General features: G+C 40.2%; 1 protein-coding gene across 1 annotated transcript in view; it reads left to right on the top strand.

Moving 5' to 3' along the window:
- The window catches only part of SFMBT1 (Scm like with four mbt domains 1), a 38,794-nt gene extending 25,083 nt beyond the window's left edge, over positions 1–13,711 (top strand). Inside the window, exons 14-20 of the mRNA XM_037385901.1 lie at positions 1,185–1,324; positions 3,219–3,328; positions 5,041–5,216; positions 5,974–6,152; positions 6,344–6,589; positions 7,116–7,244; positions 8,151–13,711. Coding sequence (XP_037241798.1) covers positions 1,185–1,324; positions 3,219–3,328; positions 5,041–5,216; positions 5,974–6,152; positions 6,344–6,589; positions 7,116–7,244; positions 8,151–8,291 — 1,121 coding nt within the window. The 3' untranslated portion in view covers positions 8,292–13,711. The remainder of the gene's footprint in view (positions 1–1,184; positions 1,325–3,218; positions 3,329–5,040; positions 5,217–5,973; positions 6,153–6,343; positions 6,590–7,115; positions 7,245–8,150) is intronic.
- The last annotated feature ends 961 nt before the right edge of the window (positions 13,712–14,672 follow it).

Here is a 14,672-nt window from a genome sequence, read left to right on the forward strand (position 1 = left end):
TGTACTGTGACCTATGCAGATGATTTTTATTTTTTTTATTGTCATATGCTTAATAATGTTGGGAGAAACTAACAGGCGCGTTGCATCTGGATTCTTTGAGTTGTTATATTCTAGCTTTGGGAAGCAGGTTTGTCTGTTTTTTATAACTTCATCATCATGATAAACAAAAGCAATTCAAACAGTAAACTGCTTTGTGTGCCAGATGGCAAAATCTAATAATTTTCTAAACTGTTGCAAGAATGAATATGATGAATAAGTACATCTGCTGGTGAAACAGTCGTACAGATCTATCTGTTTGGCAACAAAATGCCTCTTCTGCTGTTCTCTGTACAGTGAAATGCACATCTGAAGCTGCACCAAATGGAAGCTTTATAGAAGTGATTCCTGCTTGTTCAGCATTTTAATTGGCTGTTAATAGAATCATAATGTAAATTTGACTTCATATATTTATCTGCCAGTTACTAACTACTGAATTTAAGATCTTTAAGTGATAGTGTTGCTCAGTCAAGAAAAACTACAACCTGCTAGGGTAAAACAATTTTGTATTTATACGTAAGTATCTTGCAATACATATTATACATTAATTTGGGGCAGTATTGAACCATTTAATACATTTATAAAACTTGATGTCACTTCATCAAAGGTCACTTCATCAGTTGCTGCATCTTTTCCTTGCTGCTTGAGGGAAAAGTCTAAAAATGTAAAGCAATGTGATTGCTGCAGTTTAGGGTAAACAGTGGAGAATAGCTTTGCCAACTTCTTTGGTGGCAGAAGTTTCGGGGAGAGATAATGACTTAACTGGAAAACCTATCCATGATTACTGTGTAGGAAGTCCTTCTGCTACCAGAAAGTTGGGATTGTCCTCTTCTTGCCTCTTCTCACTGGTGTAATACCATGAAACATCAGACTAGCCAGGAAGAAATGTTTCATTTCTGATACATCGCCAACTTTCCTGTAGTTTGACAGTTTGCAAGCATGCGTGTGAAGTATGGAAAAGATTTTGCAGCATCGAATAATTAATGCTGTCATTGCAAATATGACACTCACACTACCCCAAATTCATGTACTTCAAGACTTTTTCCCCTCCTTTTTTACAGCAGGCAAAATACTACTTATTGCAAGAGTCATTCTTTCCTGGGGAGGTTGTAGCATGTGATTTAAACGTTTGCCTTCTCATTTCTCAGTGGTCATTAATGGAAAGTACTGCTGCCCAAAGATCTACTTCAACCACCGGTGCTTCTCAGGGCCTTACCTTAACAAAGGCAGGATTGCAGAGCTTCCTCAGTCTGTGGGACCTGGGAACTGTGTCCTTGTTCTGAAAGAGGTGAGGTGGTTGTACACAGTGGACCTGCATATAGCAGTGTATCATAAATGCTAGAGTGTCTCTCTAATTATAGATGGGTAATTAATAAATTCAAGCTGATAATGAGTAAAGGGCGTGTGTGTGTGTGCATAAAATCAAGTATAAATCATGGACTGGTTTGTGAATGGCTGGAAAGAGTAAAAGCCTCTTGTTTATCTGAGTTACAGTCAACCTTCTACTGCTAAACCCTATTTTAGATTAAAACAGAGTAACCTGTAATTACCATAATCAAAGGAGTTGGTGTCTCTTTATAGCTGTAATAAGTGCTTCATTTTTAATTAACAGAATTAGCTTCAGATAATTCCAAAATTCCTTTACAGTTTGCACTGTTGGTGTTAAAACAGGAAATAAAGACTCTTCTTAGTAGCAATGGCAAACTGTTTTTGGTAGCTGGAAAACAAAAAGAATTCTATGTGTTTTTTAAGTTGGATGTGATTTGCAAAGATCAGATGAAATTGTGGTTTTGTTTTCTAATGTAACTGAGGGAGGAGAGGAGGGAAGAAGAGGCCATTCTTTAATGCCAAAGAGCCCCTTCTCCAGAACGTGTTTCACAGCAAATGTATAGGTACTTCAATGCAATAATTATTTTTCTGAAAGCTTCAAAAAGGTCACGTGGTGATTATTATCTGACCTGAGAGGCTGAAAGTTTCCCAAGGTGTAACTATATGCGCACACTCGAGCTTTCATGAAACAGTCATTTTAAATGCAAGGATTGGCTCAGCATGTCTGGAGTTTTTACCTTCCCTACCACATATCATAGCTGGGAGAGACCTTAGGAAGGACTTTCTGGCAGACGTGCTGTAAAACAAGAGTCCAGTGGGCAAGAGTTAAGCTGATTATTGAAAAAGTTCCATTCCTGCATTGGGAAAAGTACCCCATTCTTTCTGCAGATTTCAGTACTCTGATGTAAGCTGTAAGTAAAGAGCAAGTGGGAAATTGTGTGGCAGCTTCATTTAATTTGGAAGGTTTAACCCGCTTCACTGCCTGAAAGCGTGAAGTGTGCGCAGATCCTACTGATGTACGGATGCTGAGTGTTGCTAAAAGTTCAACCAATAAGCTCAGTTGTATTCATTTCAGTTATGATTGTTGCTCAATTTATGAATCCTAGAGTGAGTTTGGTACTTGTGTTATATTTAATACTCTTGAACTGTAGGCTTCTAGACTGCTGCATTAGCAGGATGAAGCTACAGGTTTGTTATGTCAAGGTTCTGATGCACCCAGTTGGGGAATGATTTGGAATAAGCACATACTAAAAATAAGAAATGAAATTTGAATGCACATTTTGTACTGTTCCCCCCTAACTTCAGGTTATTCATAACTCTGAGTTGCTTTACCACACCAAAGAAATTCTCATTTTATTATAGTACAAGCCTTATCATGGTTCATGAGAGCAAAACAGAGGAGAGCTTGAGATTCTGCAGTGTGATTTTGTAGCAAGTAGTGGGTTGGCAGGCAGCAATATCCTGCAGCATTTTTTGGCACTTCTTCACATGTCAAACAGTCTCTAAGATAATCGCTTAGATTTACCCAAGGTTATGCAAGTTTTGTAGTATTTGGCCCCAGGGTTTAATTTAGTGATGTGTAATTCAAGGGCAGTGGCTCAGAAATTGCTAGATACGCTTGTGACTCTGCAGACAAACTCTTGAAAGTTTGGCAATGCCCAAAGTGTCGACTGCTGTCAGTTTTCATTTTGGCAGTATCGGGAGGTATGTGTAATCCTGCTGTGAATGAGTGCTTTGATGCTAGATAATTTAGGTGAATAGAAGTAATTTCCTATTCTGTCCTGGCACTTTAAAACAGATTTACTGTACAAATAACTTACACGTATTTTTTCCTCTTCCCTCCTTGACTGTAGGTTCTCACTTTATTGATCAATGCAGCTTACAAACCTAGCCGTGTCCTGCGAGAACTGCAGCTGGATGAAGAGGCTGCGTGGCATGGGCATGGGGAGACCCTGAAAGCCAAGTAAATTCTCGTCCTATTCTCTGCTTAGTTGATCCCAATAGCAATGTTCTCTGCAGCCTATGCTTTCACTGCTCACATTTCAGAAAAGGAAAAACTGCTTTACGGCATATCAAAGTGCTGACAGCCATTAAACTTCCAAATCTTTATAAATTTCTCTGTGAATGTCTGGTGAAGTGCATCTGATGTTAATGCTCCTTAATATGCCAGGTGTGCTCTGCTGCTGTCACGTAAGCAGCTAGTGGTCAAGTTAAGAATGCTGCGGTACTGGTACAGCAGTGTATACACGGGCAGACCTGCAGGTGAAGCTTAAGATGATTTATTTAATTCACCTGAAGGTAGTTGTCAGTATGTTAAAGCAGAAGCACATACTGCTTAGGAAGCCTCTCAGACTTCCAAGGTGTTTCCACCCAAACTTTTCAGTGGAAGAAGATTCCTCTGAAATTAAGTTACAGCAATGCTCTGAAATGTCCTGGCATGGAAGTCTTTCTACATCAGCCTACCCTAAGCAGTCCCTAGTTTTCCTACTGAGTTTTTTGGGTTGGAGCTTCTTAGCAAGATTATTTTGTGGCTAGGAAAAAAAAATAGTGATTATATTTGCATATATTTGATAAATCCAGATATTCCCTTATAGTCTAGTGATGGTCTTATAATTAGGTCACTGTGTTTGCATACCAGAGATGAGAGTTTCCCAATGTGCCATAGCAGACTTTCTTACATAGTTTTGAACATGTCAGTAATTTTTTTGCTGGATCGGTTTAATGTGTAGAAAGACGCTTTTCCATGTGTTGAAGGATTGCTCTGGATTTTGACAATAGGAAGATCATATGAAAGGTCAGTGTAACGAGAAGATGTAGCTAAAGAGTAGAGAAAGAAAAAATGTGTTTGGTTTTGCTGAAATTGCTGTGTGTTTCCTTTTGTCATAGTAGTGACACCAGGAATATCTGGGCTATAAGGATAATAGCTCTTTTTTTCAGTGCATTAACTAGGTACTTGCAGGCCTGAGAAATCCCTAATAGATATCAGCATGTGCCAGTAGCTGTGCTGGGAGAACAAAGCAAAACTGATGAATGACTCTGGCAGATACTTCACAGTGTGGCTCTGTCAGTGTCATGGCAAGGCTGATGAGCAAAAAGAAATCTTTTCTTAATTTATATCAAACAGGACCAATATGTGGAGTCATGGCAAGTGACTGTCCTGACAAATTGTTCAGCAATTAGATGAAAGCTGATTGGAAATGTGACGGTAGTTCATTTCTTTGCCATAGTCTGTGCATAGAACAGCTCGCTAAAAGCTGTCTGCTGCTACCTTTATTCGCTAAATTGGCGCATTCCATCTTTGTTTCAGGGACCAGCTGTCCACATTACAGTGGACGCTTCTGCAGTCCCATAAAAACAAAGAAAGAACAAACCATCTGTGAACAAAGAAAACATCTAAACTCTGGGATAGTCCTTTCAGGGGGTATTTTATAGTCGCTGGGAGGGCAGTGTTACGGTGTTCGTTACTGCAGGCATGTCTCTGGCACTGCTTGAGGATCTGTCATAAGAGACAGGACGACTACTTGTTTTCTGGACTTGTCAGTCCATAAAGTTCTTCATTGCTCAGATTTTCCCTCAGGTTTATTTCAGAGCAACATTCTTGTACGCTTCTTGATGAAGTACTTTCATCCTGGTGATTAGAGGATTCCTGAATTACGACCATATTTTCAATGCTAGGTACAAAGGGAAGAGCTACCGTGCAACTGTGGAAGTTGTGAGGACGGCAGATCGGGTGGCAGATTTCTGTAGGAAAACATGTATCAAGCTGGAATGTTGTCCAAACCTCTTCGGCCCTCAGATGGTGCTGGATAAGTGTTCCGAGAACTGCTCTGTCCTGACTAAGACTAAATACAGTGAGTAGGTCGTTGATGTCAAAGCGAGGTGGGGCTTGGGGTGTTAGGTTTTGGTTTCTTCTAGCTTTGGCTCCAGAAGGAATCCAAAATACATTGTTTACACAAGGAGTAGCTCAAGCATTACCTACACAGGCCTACAAAATATCCATGTGCCAGTGTGTAGGGGAGAAAAAAAATAATTCTATATTAAGTGCTAGAAACATGGCTTAACTTTTGGTTGTGTGCTTAAAGTTTTCTTATTAAGACAACTTTTGGGACAAGGACTGATGCTAATATTGTCACTTAAGTGGCATTGTAATTGCTTTTACCAATTTGTTGTGGAACAAAATAAAAAACCTTCAAGCTCTTTTCTTAGCTTTTAGGGTTTTTAGGCTTTTTTAAACTATAACTGTTCGGCACTGTGAGAACAAATAGTGCACTGAGGACACATTTTAAAACTACAAAACATCACAAAAAGTGTCATTAAATTGGACCAATCTGTGGCTGATGATTTTTGTATAAAATCTGATCATTTAGGGCTTCTCAGAGACAGAGGAAGTAAATCTTCATAGGGCACATAAAATTGATTAATAACTCTTCTTCCTTAATCCAAATTGAAAAGGAAAGTACAGACATAATCATTTTGAAACTTTGTAGAATTGGGATTTCTATTGGGAAATGTCCTTTTACTGATTTTCCAGTCCTGATGATGGACAAACGTAACTAGGGACATTGAGGGTGCATTTCAACATGGTGCTCCTTTTTTCTGTCCTGGTAGCACACTATTATGGAAAGCGGAAAAACAAGCGGATAGGTAGGCCACCGGGTGGCCACAGTAACCTGGAAGTAGCCATGAAGAAACCAAATAAAAGACGGAAGAGACGAAAACATTTTTTTGTTCATAAGAAAAAACGTTCTTCTACTTCAGTGGATAACACTCCAGCTGGATCTCCCCAGGTATGAGACTGCCAACAGCTTTAATAGGTATGACGTGATCTTTGACCAGCTTCACTTGAAACGGCAAACTGTTAGCTCCTTGTAACCTCAGTTTGCAGTTGACAAATAGGTGGCAATTGTAGCTTTTGTCCTGAACTTCCCATTGTTTTCATTTCATCACTTTTTTTTTTTTTCCCCCCCTACCTCTTCAGGGCAGTGGGGGAGAAGATGATGATGACCAGGACGAGGTAGATGAAGAATCTCTGACTGAGGATAGTACCTCGGAGCACCAAGACGAATTGCTTGAGGAATCAGAGGTATCGGAGAAGAAATCACTATCGTCCTCTCCTACACAGAGTGAACTGTCTCATTCCCTGGCTCAGGACCGAGACAAGCGGAAGAGGAAGCTCAGGACCTTTTCCTTTTCTGATGATGAAAATAAACCTCCTTCGCCAAAGGTAACTTTGAATGCAGATTTCTGTTCTAGCTTGCTCACTCTTGGGCAAGCACAGGTATCTTGGGAGTATTAATCATTATGGGTGAGTTCTCGTAAAATACTCTCTTACCCCATAAAGGGCATTGTGAAGACACAACAGAATAATTAAAAAATTGTGATTTTTATTACAGTCATATTGCAGGACTGTAAGAAAGACTAAACAGAATGCTGGAGACAAAATGGTGAGCTTTCCATTTCTCAGCTGCTAGCTCTCCTTTTGGTTCACCAGGACAGTGATGTGGTGTCAACCGAATCCTGGTTTTACATCCCTGTTTACTGTCTCTAACAATGTTACAGCTTCTACCCTCAGCACAGTGCTGTTCTGCACATCCCTGCTAACAGAGGCAGAAACCTCTACAATTTAAGCTCCCATTAGAGCTTCGTTTGGCAGCTGAATGTTTGGGGGGGGGGGGGAGCAGAGGGGAGTGTTGGTCCATTGCATATGTAATATTTTGGGGAGTTCTTTTTGTGCTGGGTGGCTTGTCTAGGACATAAAGATGGAAGTTGCTGAAAAGCTGCAGCTGGACAGTAACCCTCTGGAATGGAGCGTGGCTGACGTCGTACGATTCCTCAAATCGACTGACTGTGCACCACTGGCGAGAATTTTCCTTGATCAGGTGTTGTTTTCTGTTACAACATTTAACATCTGCTAAAATGTTGAATCTGGCACTTTGCTTCTTATCCTCTAATGAATCACAAAAAGAAGGTCGTTTAAATTTTATAGTAGGGTTGTGAGGAAACAAACGCATGTGCAACCTTCTGCAGTTTGGGAGAGGAGAGCTAAGGGAATGACCAGAATTTTTCAGGTTTCATAGTACTCGGTGGAGGATATTTTGGTCTGTGGGGCATCCGAATCCCAAAATTATAGAGAATGCCTATGACCAAGCACCATGAACATAGGAGCCTGTTTTCTAGGAGACAGATTTTTGCCATTTGTTTTTACTTTTCCAAATGATAAATATTTTGTGTTTTGCAGACTAACTGCAAGTATCACGGTGTTGTACAGCTGCAGAAGTGAACGGTTTTGTTTCAAGTGTGACAATTAGAGTACAAATATGAGTCAGGTTAACATTGTACTTGCATCTTGGTTAAAATTTGCCATTAAAAGATCATCATCTATCAGAACTGTTTTACTAGAACTAGTGATGAGTATGGTTTGTGGTAGATGTTCCAGAAGATATGCTTTTCCTTGTAGAACCTCTATTTCTATAGAAAGATGCAGAAGTTAGGTAAAATTACTTTCTGCATGCAATTACCTTGGTTTCTATTGTTAGGTTGATTTTTTTTTTTTTTTTTTTTTTTTACAATAGTACCTCATGAGATTCTGTCCCTGAGCCAGTTTTGAGCTGATGTTTTGAGAAAGGAGTAAATTTGTTGTGAGAAAGAGATTTTTAAACTGCCTAGAGTAGCAGGAAAGAAGCATCTAATTCACAGTCATGAATCTGAAATTACAGCAAGTCAAAGCTGAAGGAGCAGGGAAAATAAAACCACAAAATCACTATGGAGTTTTTGTCTTCTGACAGGAAATCGATGGCCAGGCACTGCTGCTGCTTACCCTGCCCACTGTTCAGGAGTGTATGGACTTGAAGCTTGGGCCAGCTATTAAACTTTGCCATCACATTGAGAGGGTCAAACTTGCCTTTTACCAGCAGTTTGCTAACTGAGGAGCAGCCAAGCTGACGTGGACCTTTGAAGCACAACTACAAAAATATGCTCCTTTCTCTCTAGCAAGGAAAGCCAAATGAAATTAAACTGAGGCCCTGGTGACCGAAAAGCATCTGTCAGCCTCAGTTTTTTACTTTGACAAAAGGAAGACAACATCTGGAGCAAAATGCCAATGCAAACATAGGGGCTACTCTATCAGCTGCCAGCTCGGGAACACAATAGTCTCTTGCTCTATGGTTCCCCTTTTTTAATGTATTTTTTAATGATTACATAAAAGTCTGCTCTGGTGGGAAATGACATTTCAATAGTTCTGTAGGCACAGAACTTTAAAAGGAGAAACGGATCCTGTTTACGTTAGCATGTGGGCTGCCAGAAACAACCTTTCTCTGTTCCTGATGATTCACAGAATCCCCTTCCCTCCCTGTGGATGAACACTTGCTTTACCACAGCACTGACTTTGGAATGTGCTCTTTGCACATTCGTGTGTTAATGTTGAGTTTTTTTAATGAATTTGTTCATTGTTAGGACAACAACGTGGCCACAGGGTTCTGAATGTACAGTATACAAAGAGTGTGGTTCCTTTTGGTTGGTTTTTTTTGTTTGTTTGTTTTGGTTTTTTGTTTCGTTGTTATTGGGCCTTTGTTTCGTTTTGTTTTTACTACCTCTGTAGCCTGAACAGTAGAAGTGATGAATGAAAAGGGAGGGAACAACTACTTCTGGACAAATCAGCTGTAGCTGCGCAGCAGTCTCTCGTCTGTAGGCATGTCAGGAGTACAAACCAATATCAACGTACAGAGCTTCTGTTCCAAAGCTTTAGCTGAAACCTGTGTAGGTTTAATCTGATGTTACCTTTTTCTCAGATATTAGAAAACTGAATTATTTTGCACTTCTCTTACAGATGGGCTGCAGGAAAAAAGGAAGGAAAGAGAAATGCCTCTGCATTTTCTATATTTTGGTTGTCAGATTTATATATTTTTTTTTTTAATTGTGTGAAGTTATTTCCTTTTTCTTACAGCAAACAATTGGGCCTTGTACACAGAGTGTGTCAGCAGATTTTTGGTTTGCTACCTGAACATCATTTTGGAGAATACATAAGGAAACTGCTATCAAAAGAGCACTGCAACTTAGCTCTGCCAGTGTTTGCATACTGGGAGCTATCTTATGAGGATGACTTTGTATTTTTAAGTATTTGGAGCTGCTCAGGATGAGGCTTGGTCAAAATATGAGGGGTCGGGAAGGGGGTTGTCTGTTTTTTTTAGAGTAAAGGAGAAGGATCAGAGGGACATCTAGCGCCATCAGTAGACCTACAGTAGGATGAACTGCTGATTCTAATTTTCCAGGGTAGTAAAACCCAATCAGCCACTTGCTGTAGACCTGTGCTTGACACTTTAAGTAACAGGGCTTACATTACTTTTCATTAAAGATGTGGGGAAACTTGCATCAGGCTCAAGATCTCCAACGTAAGCATTAGGTTTCAGATGGCTTGCATTCATTCACTCTGCCTGTTCTCAAGAGTATTTGGAGGAGCACAGGCAGGAGCTCTATGTGTGCAGCCCTGGTCCTTTATCACCTATTCAGATACTTTTTTGCAGAAGGCCCCTGGCATAATAAGGTGTTTGAGGTAGGAAGGTGCTCACTGCAGGAATTGTTTAGGAGGGATGCATTTGCTGGTTTCTGATAAACACTGGTTACTCTGGGCAGATGGATTGATTCAAGCATCTCTTAGGCCTAATGTGATCCCTTATTCTGATGCTGTGAGCTGTAGGATTCAGCAAGGAGGTAGTCTGTAAACCAAGAGCTGAGTTTGCACAGTCTGTGTCTGTATCTGCCACATACGTGTTGAGGGGGAGCTACCTCCAGTGAAAACTGTTGAGAGTAAACAAAGCTAAATAACTGGAGTTTATTTTGTTTGCCCCTTAGAATAACTGTCTAGTCAAGGGAGAACTATTTACAGAAGTGCTAAAATCAATGGGGTTTTTTTCCATTCCAGAATCAAAATATAAATATCAGACTGTTTACTAGCTGAGTATTCATGAGGGAGGGAGGGCAGTGTGTAACTGGGACAATTTTTTGTCTCCCAAGTTATAAACAGAGTCTGAAAACATCATTAAATTGAAATAAAAAAAGCGTCCCCCCTTCTTCCTCATGCTAGGTATGTGGCCAATAAATGGACGTTTTGGCTCTTCATACTGTGCTTAGGTCACCGGCCTGTATTTCATTCCCTTAGGACAAGCTCAGTGATAAGCCATTAGGCCTGAAGAAAATGTTGAAAGAAACACTGCTGCTTTGCTGTCAGTGTCTTGTCTCGAGAAATTTGACCAGCAGAGAACTTCTGGGCTGGAAGATGATGCTTTGGTATCATATTTGTCATTCTCCAGGGTTTCCAGAATTTTATTGCACTGATGCCCAGCAGAATTGACCTGCATAGCCAAGAGATGTTGCTTCCACCTTTCCCCATGGACAGATAGATGTCTTTTTAAGTAGTTGTCGGGAGAGAACAGAGCTGAAAGGGTAATTTAGTGAACCTCTTAACATTGGTGCCTAGGGTTTTAAATACAAATGTCATACTTCTTTTTTTCAGTAAATAAAGCAATCAGCAGTTTCAGAGGTTAGTGGGATACTTACTGGTCACCTTTGGCATGTTTTATAGGCTGGATTTTTCTGCCTTGTTTTGGGAGGCACTGACAGTCTGGTCCCAATGGGATCTATTTTTGTTGAGATTTTCAAAAGGGATGTTTTCATTATTTGTGAAATGTTTTTATGCTGCACACGGGTACTGTACACTCTGTTTCCTGGAAAAAATGCACTCTGTTTTATTGCTGGATTTAAAAGGGATAATTGGGGCTTTATCTTGATGGATGGTGTTTCTACTTGACTCTGTTTCAAGTTCCTCGTTCTCTCTACGCGTGGCAGATGACACAACTGCACTTATATTGGTTCATCTTACTCCAACATGACTTGAAATCAGCTCATGCGCTGCTTTAGTTGCTCTGTTTCTTCAAAACTGGATTTTGGATAGCTGATGGCTGAATCTTGGCTTGGGGTGATACCAGTGTTTCACCAGCAGCCGTTGCTGGGACGGCAGCAATTCAGGCTTCAGGGATTTGCGCTGCCCTCTACCACATCATTCACCGTACAATACGACAACGCTGGAGTCCAGGAGAAAGGCAGTGGCGTCTTGCAAATGTCTTCAGTACCAGAAAATGAGCCCTCTGTTGGGCCTCATTTACTGTTTGTGTGGGTGGTAAATGGAAATTGCCCTTGTCTTACTCGTTGAGGGTTTGTATTCTTGCTTGTCGTATTTTCATATGCACTGTACAGTCTTGGCTTTGCACATCATAGCTTTAGAAACCTGGTGGTGCCTCCATATGGCACTTGTACTGTACTAAGCTTAGCCTTGTTAGGCAGAAAGATTTTGTTGAGTTTCTGTGGCGTGCTTTCTGCACCAACACAAGGATTCCATAATAGAGAAGTATTTGACCTCCAATAATGTCATGGAAGGTTAATGTGGTAGAATTATCCCCCAAAGCAAGAGCAGCTTGCAGTCCATCCTAAGCTGAAGGCAGCCCTACCAGAAGAGGAGAGGTACAGCACTGATCTTTGTGAAAGAAGACTACTTTTCTCCTAATGCTAAACATTTCTGCAAGTTGCTTTTTGAGGAATGAAATAAAAGGCAAATTTCATTTGTGTGTTGTAAAGAACTCCAGGATTGTTCGCAGTCTCTCCTGGGATTAACAGAAACAGTACATACAGAGCTCGGGAGTGGTTGTTAAGATTATTTTCTCTTGTCACAACTTTCAGCAGTATTCTGTTGCTTTAAGATTTGCTAATGTTTATTCTTGATTCCAATGATGCTTTAAAGGAGGGAAGGAGTATTTAGCTGCTAGATCCACAGAAGTATAAATATATTTACAGTTAACTGGACTGAGCACTTCATTCTTCTGTATAAAGTACAAAGACTTGGTACGTTGTTAGCAAAAGGCAAAGCGGCTTGAGAGATTTTTGAATATAACGGAATAGGCTTCAAAACTATCAAGCTCAAATTGGAGACTGGATACCTTTGGACCAAATTTGTTGTTAGAGGAGAAGTTAATAGATGAAGTAGCCTTACCAAAAGCCCAAAATACACTGATCCTATACAAAGCTACTCCTTAACCAGTCCTTCACATAGTGGCAGACTGGTTACTGCCTGCTGTGAGCTGAAATTACCTAAAAGTAGCTAAGCACAAAGACATAGGCTCTGTCAGGAGACTTCAAGTGTTGGCTGAAGGCTCCATTTTAAATGGATTGTGTGCTGAACCCCTATTTCAGAGTGCTGCCAGCCTTCCCCAAACATGCATGTAGCCTTGTTTTCAAAGGCAGCCTTTTGGGTGAAGGGTTAGAATGGGACTTGGGGAACACCAAGATACAAGCCTCTTTTATTGTTACCTGTTTTTCTAAAAAAAAAAAAAAAAAATAGTTGTACGAAATGTAGCAAAAATGAGTTAAGAATAGTGACACTTTGTCTCCATGGTCATTTCTAGCTTCCTCAACATCACATCTGTTATTCTGAAATGCACCAGACCTATAAATGGACTTTTTGATGAGAAAACAAAGTTACTCTTTTAGGTGCAAAGCCAGCGGTGTTTGGCTCAGCTTTAAGCCATGGAAGCGAGCAGGTCTTGCGCTGACAAAATTTGGAGGCGGTAGGTCTAACAGACTTAGCACAAACATGGGCACAGCCTGTGGAAGTCCTCTAGCCTTGCACAGTTCAAGAGGAACAGGCCTTCTGCTTGAGACACGGGGACAGTTCATGCAAGGTGTGTGAATGGACAATGAAGTCTGGGCACGGATGAGTTCTTGCCCACTCTGAAAGTTGCTGAGCACCAGTTTCCAAGAAACCTCGTGGAAAAAAAAAATATCCGGAGGTGTCATGTTTCTCCTCTCCTCTTTCATTTTTTTTTTCTGTTTAAAATGAATTTTAAATAATCTTTGTAGACAATCAGAGGTCTTTTAGGAGACAGCCCTAAAGAGTACCTGCTCTCCACCTGTGGGCCTCTTTCTTATACTAACTCATTGGAACTGATGCACTTTTCCTGTATTTTGCCTTTTTTAATTAGCTGCTTGTTCTTAAACAAAGATTTAAATGCATATTGTGTTGTGTCCCTTCTGCTTGTTGTTTTATCATTCTTTAACTTTTAAATATATATATATGCAGTGAGACTGAAGTACTACATGGAAGAGAAACATGCACAAGAAAATATGCCTATTATGTCCCACCATTGTTTGAGCAGGTGTAACAATTTAATCAGAGGATTTTTTAAAAAATATTTTGGATGGATATTTTGCTTGTTTTGTCTGTAAATAGTGTACATACCTTTGTGGTATATGACAGTTTTAAGTGGTTGTAAGAAAATTAAAAAAGATACTTAAACTGTTACTGATGGCTTTGGTGTTAATATTAACAACAAATGATGCTGCTTACCATGAGCAATTTTCCGTCTTACAGAAGTATGGGGGAAACTATAGCATGTTCTGTTACTTGCATGAAAGGTCAATGCAGACCACCTAAATACTGCTTGCATGGGCTTTACGTTAAAGGGCTTGACTGGGTTGTATACAGTTCCCTCAAATGCAGGAGTCCTATTCATCTAAGCTTCTTTCTAAGGTAACAGATTTTGTTTCACAGGATGCTGAAGCTCATATACAAGAGCTGAGGACAGAACCGCGCATCAGGGTAATTTTTTTTTTTTTTTTATTGCTTCCTTTGGACGTAAGCTGCTTGGTATGATCTGAAGCAAACCTTGCCGACGCTGCTGCTTCTTCTTGATGGTTTTGTAAAGGTTTACACTATCCCAGCCAGTCAAAATTTTAAGAAGAGCTGGCTTTGCTTTCTCTGAATAACATGAGGGTCCACAGGATGTCTCAGAAACAGGTCAGCCTTGTAAAGTTCTTGTTTCCTTACTTGGTGTTCCAACAGATTGTACATGTGTGCTCCTCGGCACTTGTTTCTTGGCTGCACTTCACTTGTCTTGAACTGATTTTATACTGGGTATAGAAAATGCATAGGAGTGGGATGAAACTGATTTGCTTAATACTGTCTTTAAACTTCTATAAATATGTAGGATTTAATGTAAATCCTTTACTTGCCTTCACAGAGCACTGTCTATTTGGGAGAAATCTGAAGGCTTGTGAATAACATATCAGGAGGCAGTGTCTTGTCTGCCACAGGTTTCAGAAGGGTTTATGGGAGTCATGAGGACTGAAAACCCTTGAGGAGGTATTTTTTGGGAACGATCTATTTTAAAAGCATGGAATACGGAGTAACACAAGGCGTAAGCCCTTCAAGTTGTTTCCAGATACATGTGGAAACAAAAATTTTGTGCTTAAAAAGCATGAGG

The sequence above is a fragment of the Falco rusticolus genome, chromosome 4 (assembly GCF_015220075.1).
Source record: "Falco rusticolus isolate bFalRus1 chromosome 4, bFalRus1.pri, whole genome shotgun sequence".
NCBI lineage: Eukaryota > Metazoa > Chordata > Aves > Falconiformes > Falconidae > Falco > Falco rusticolus.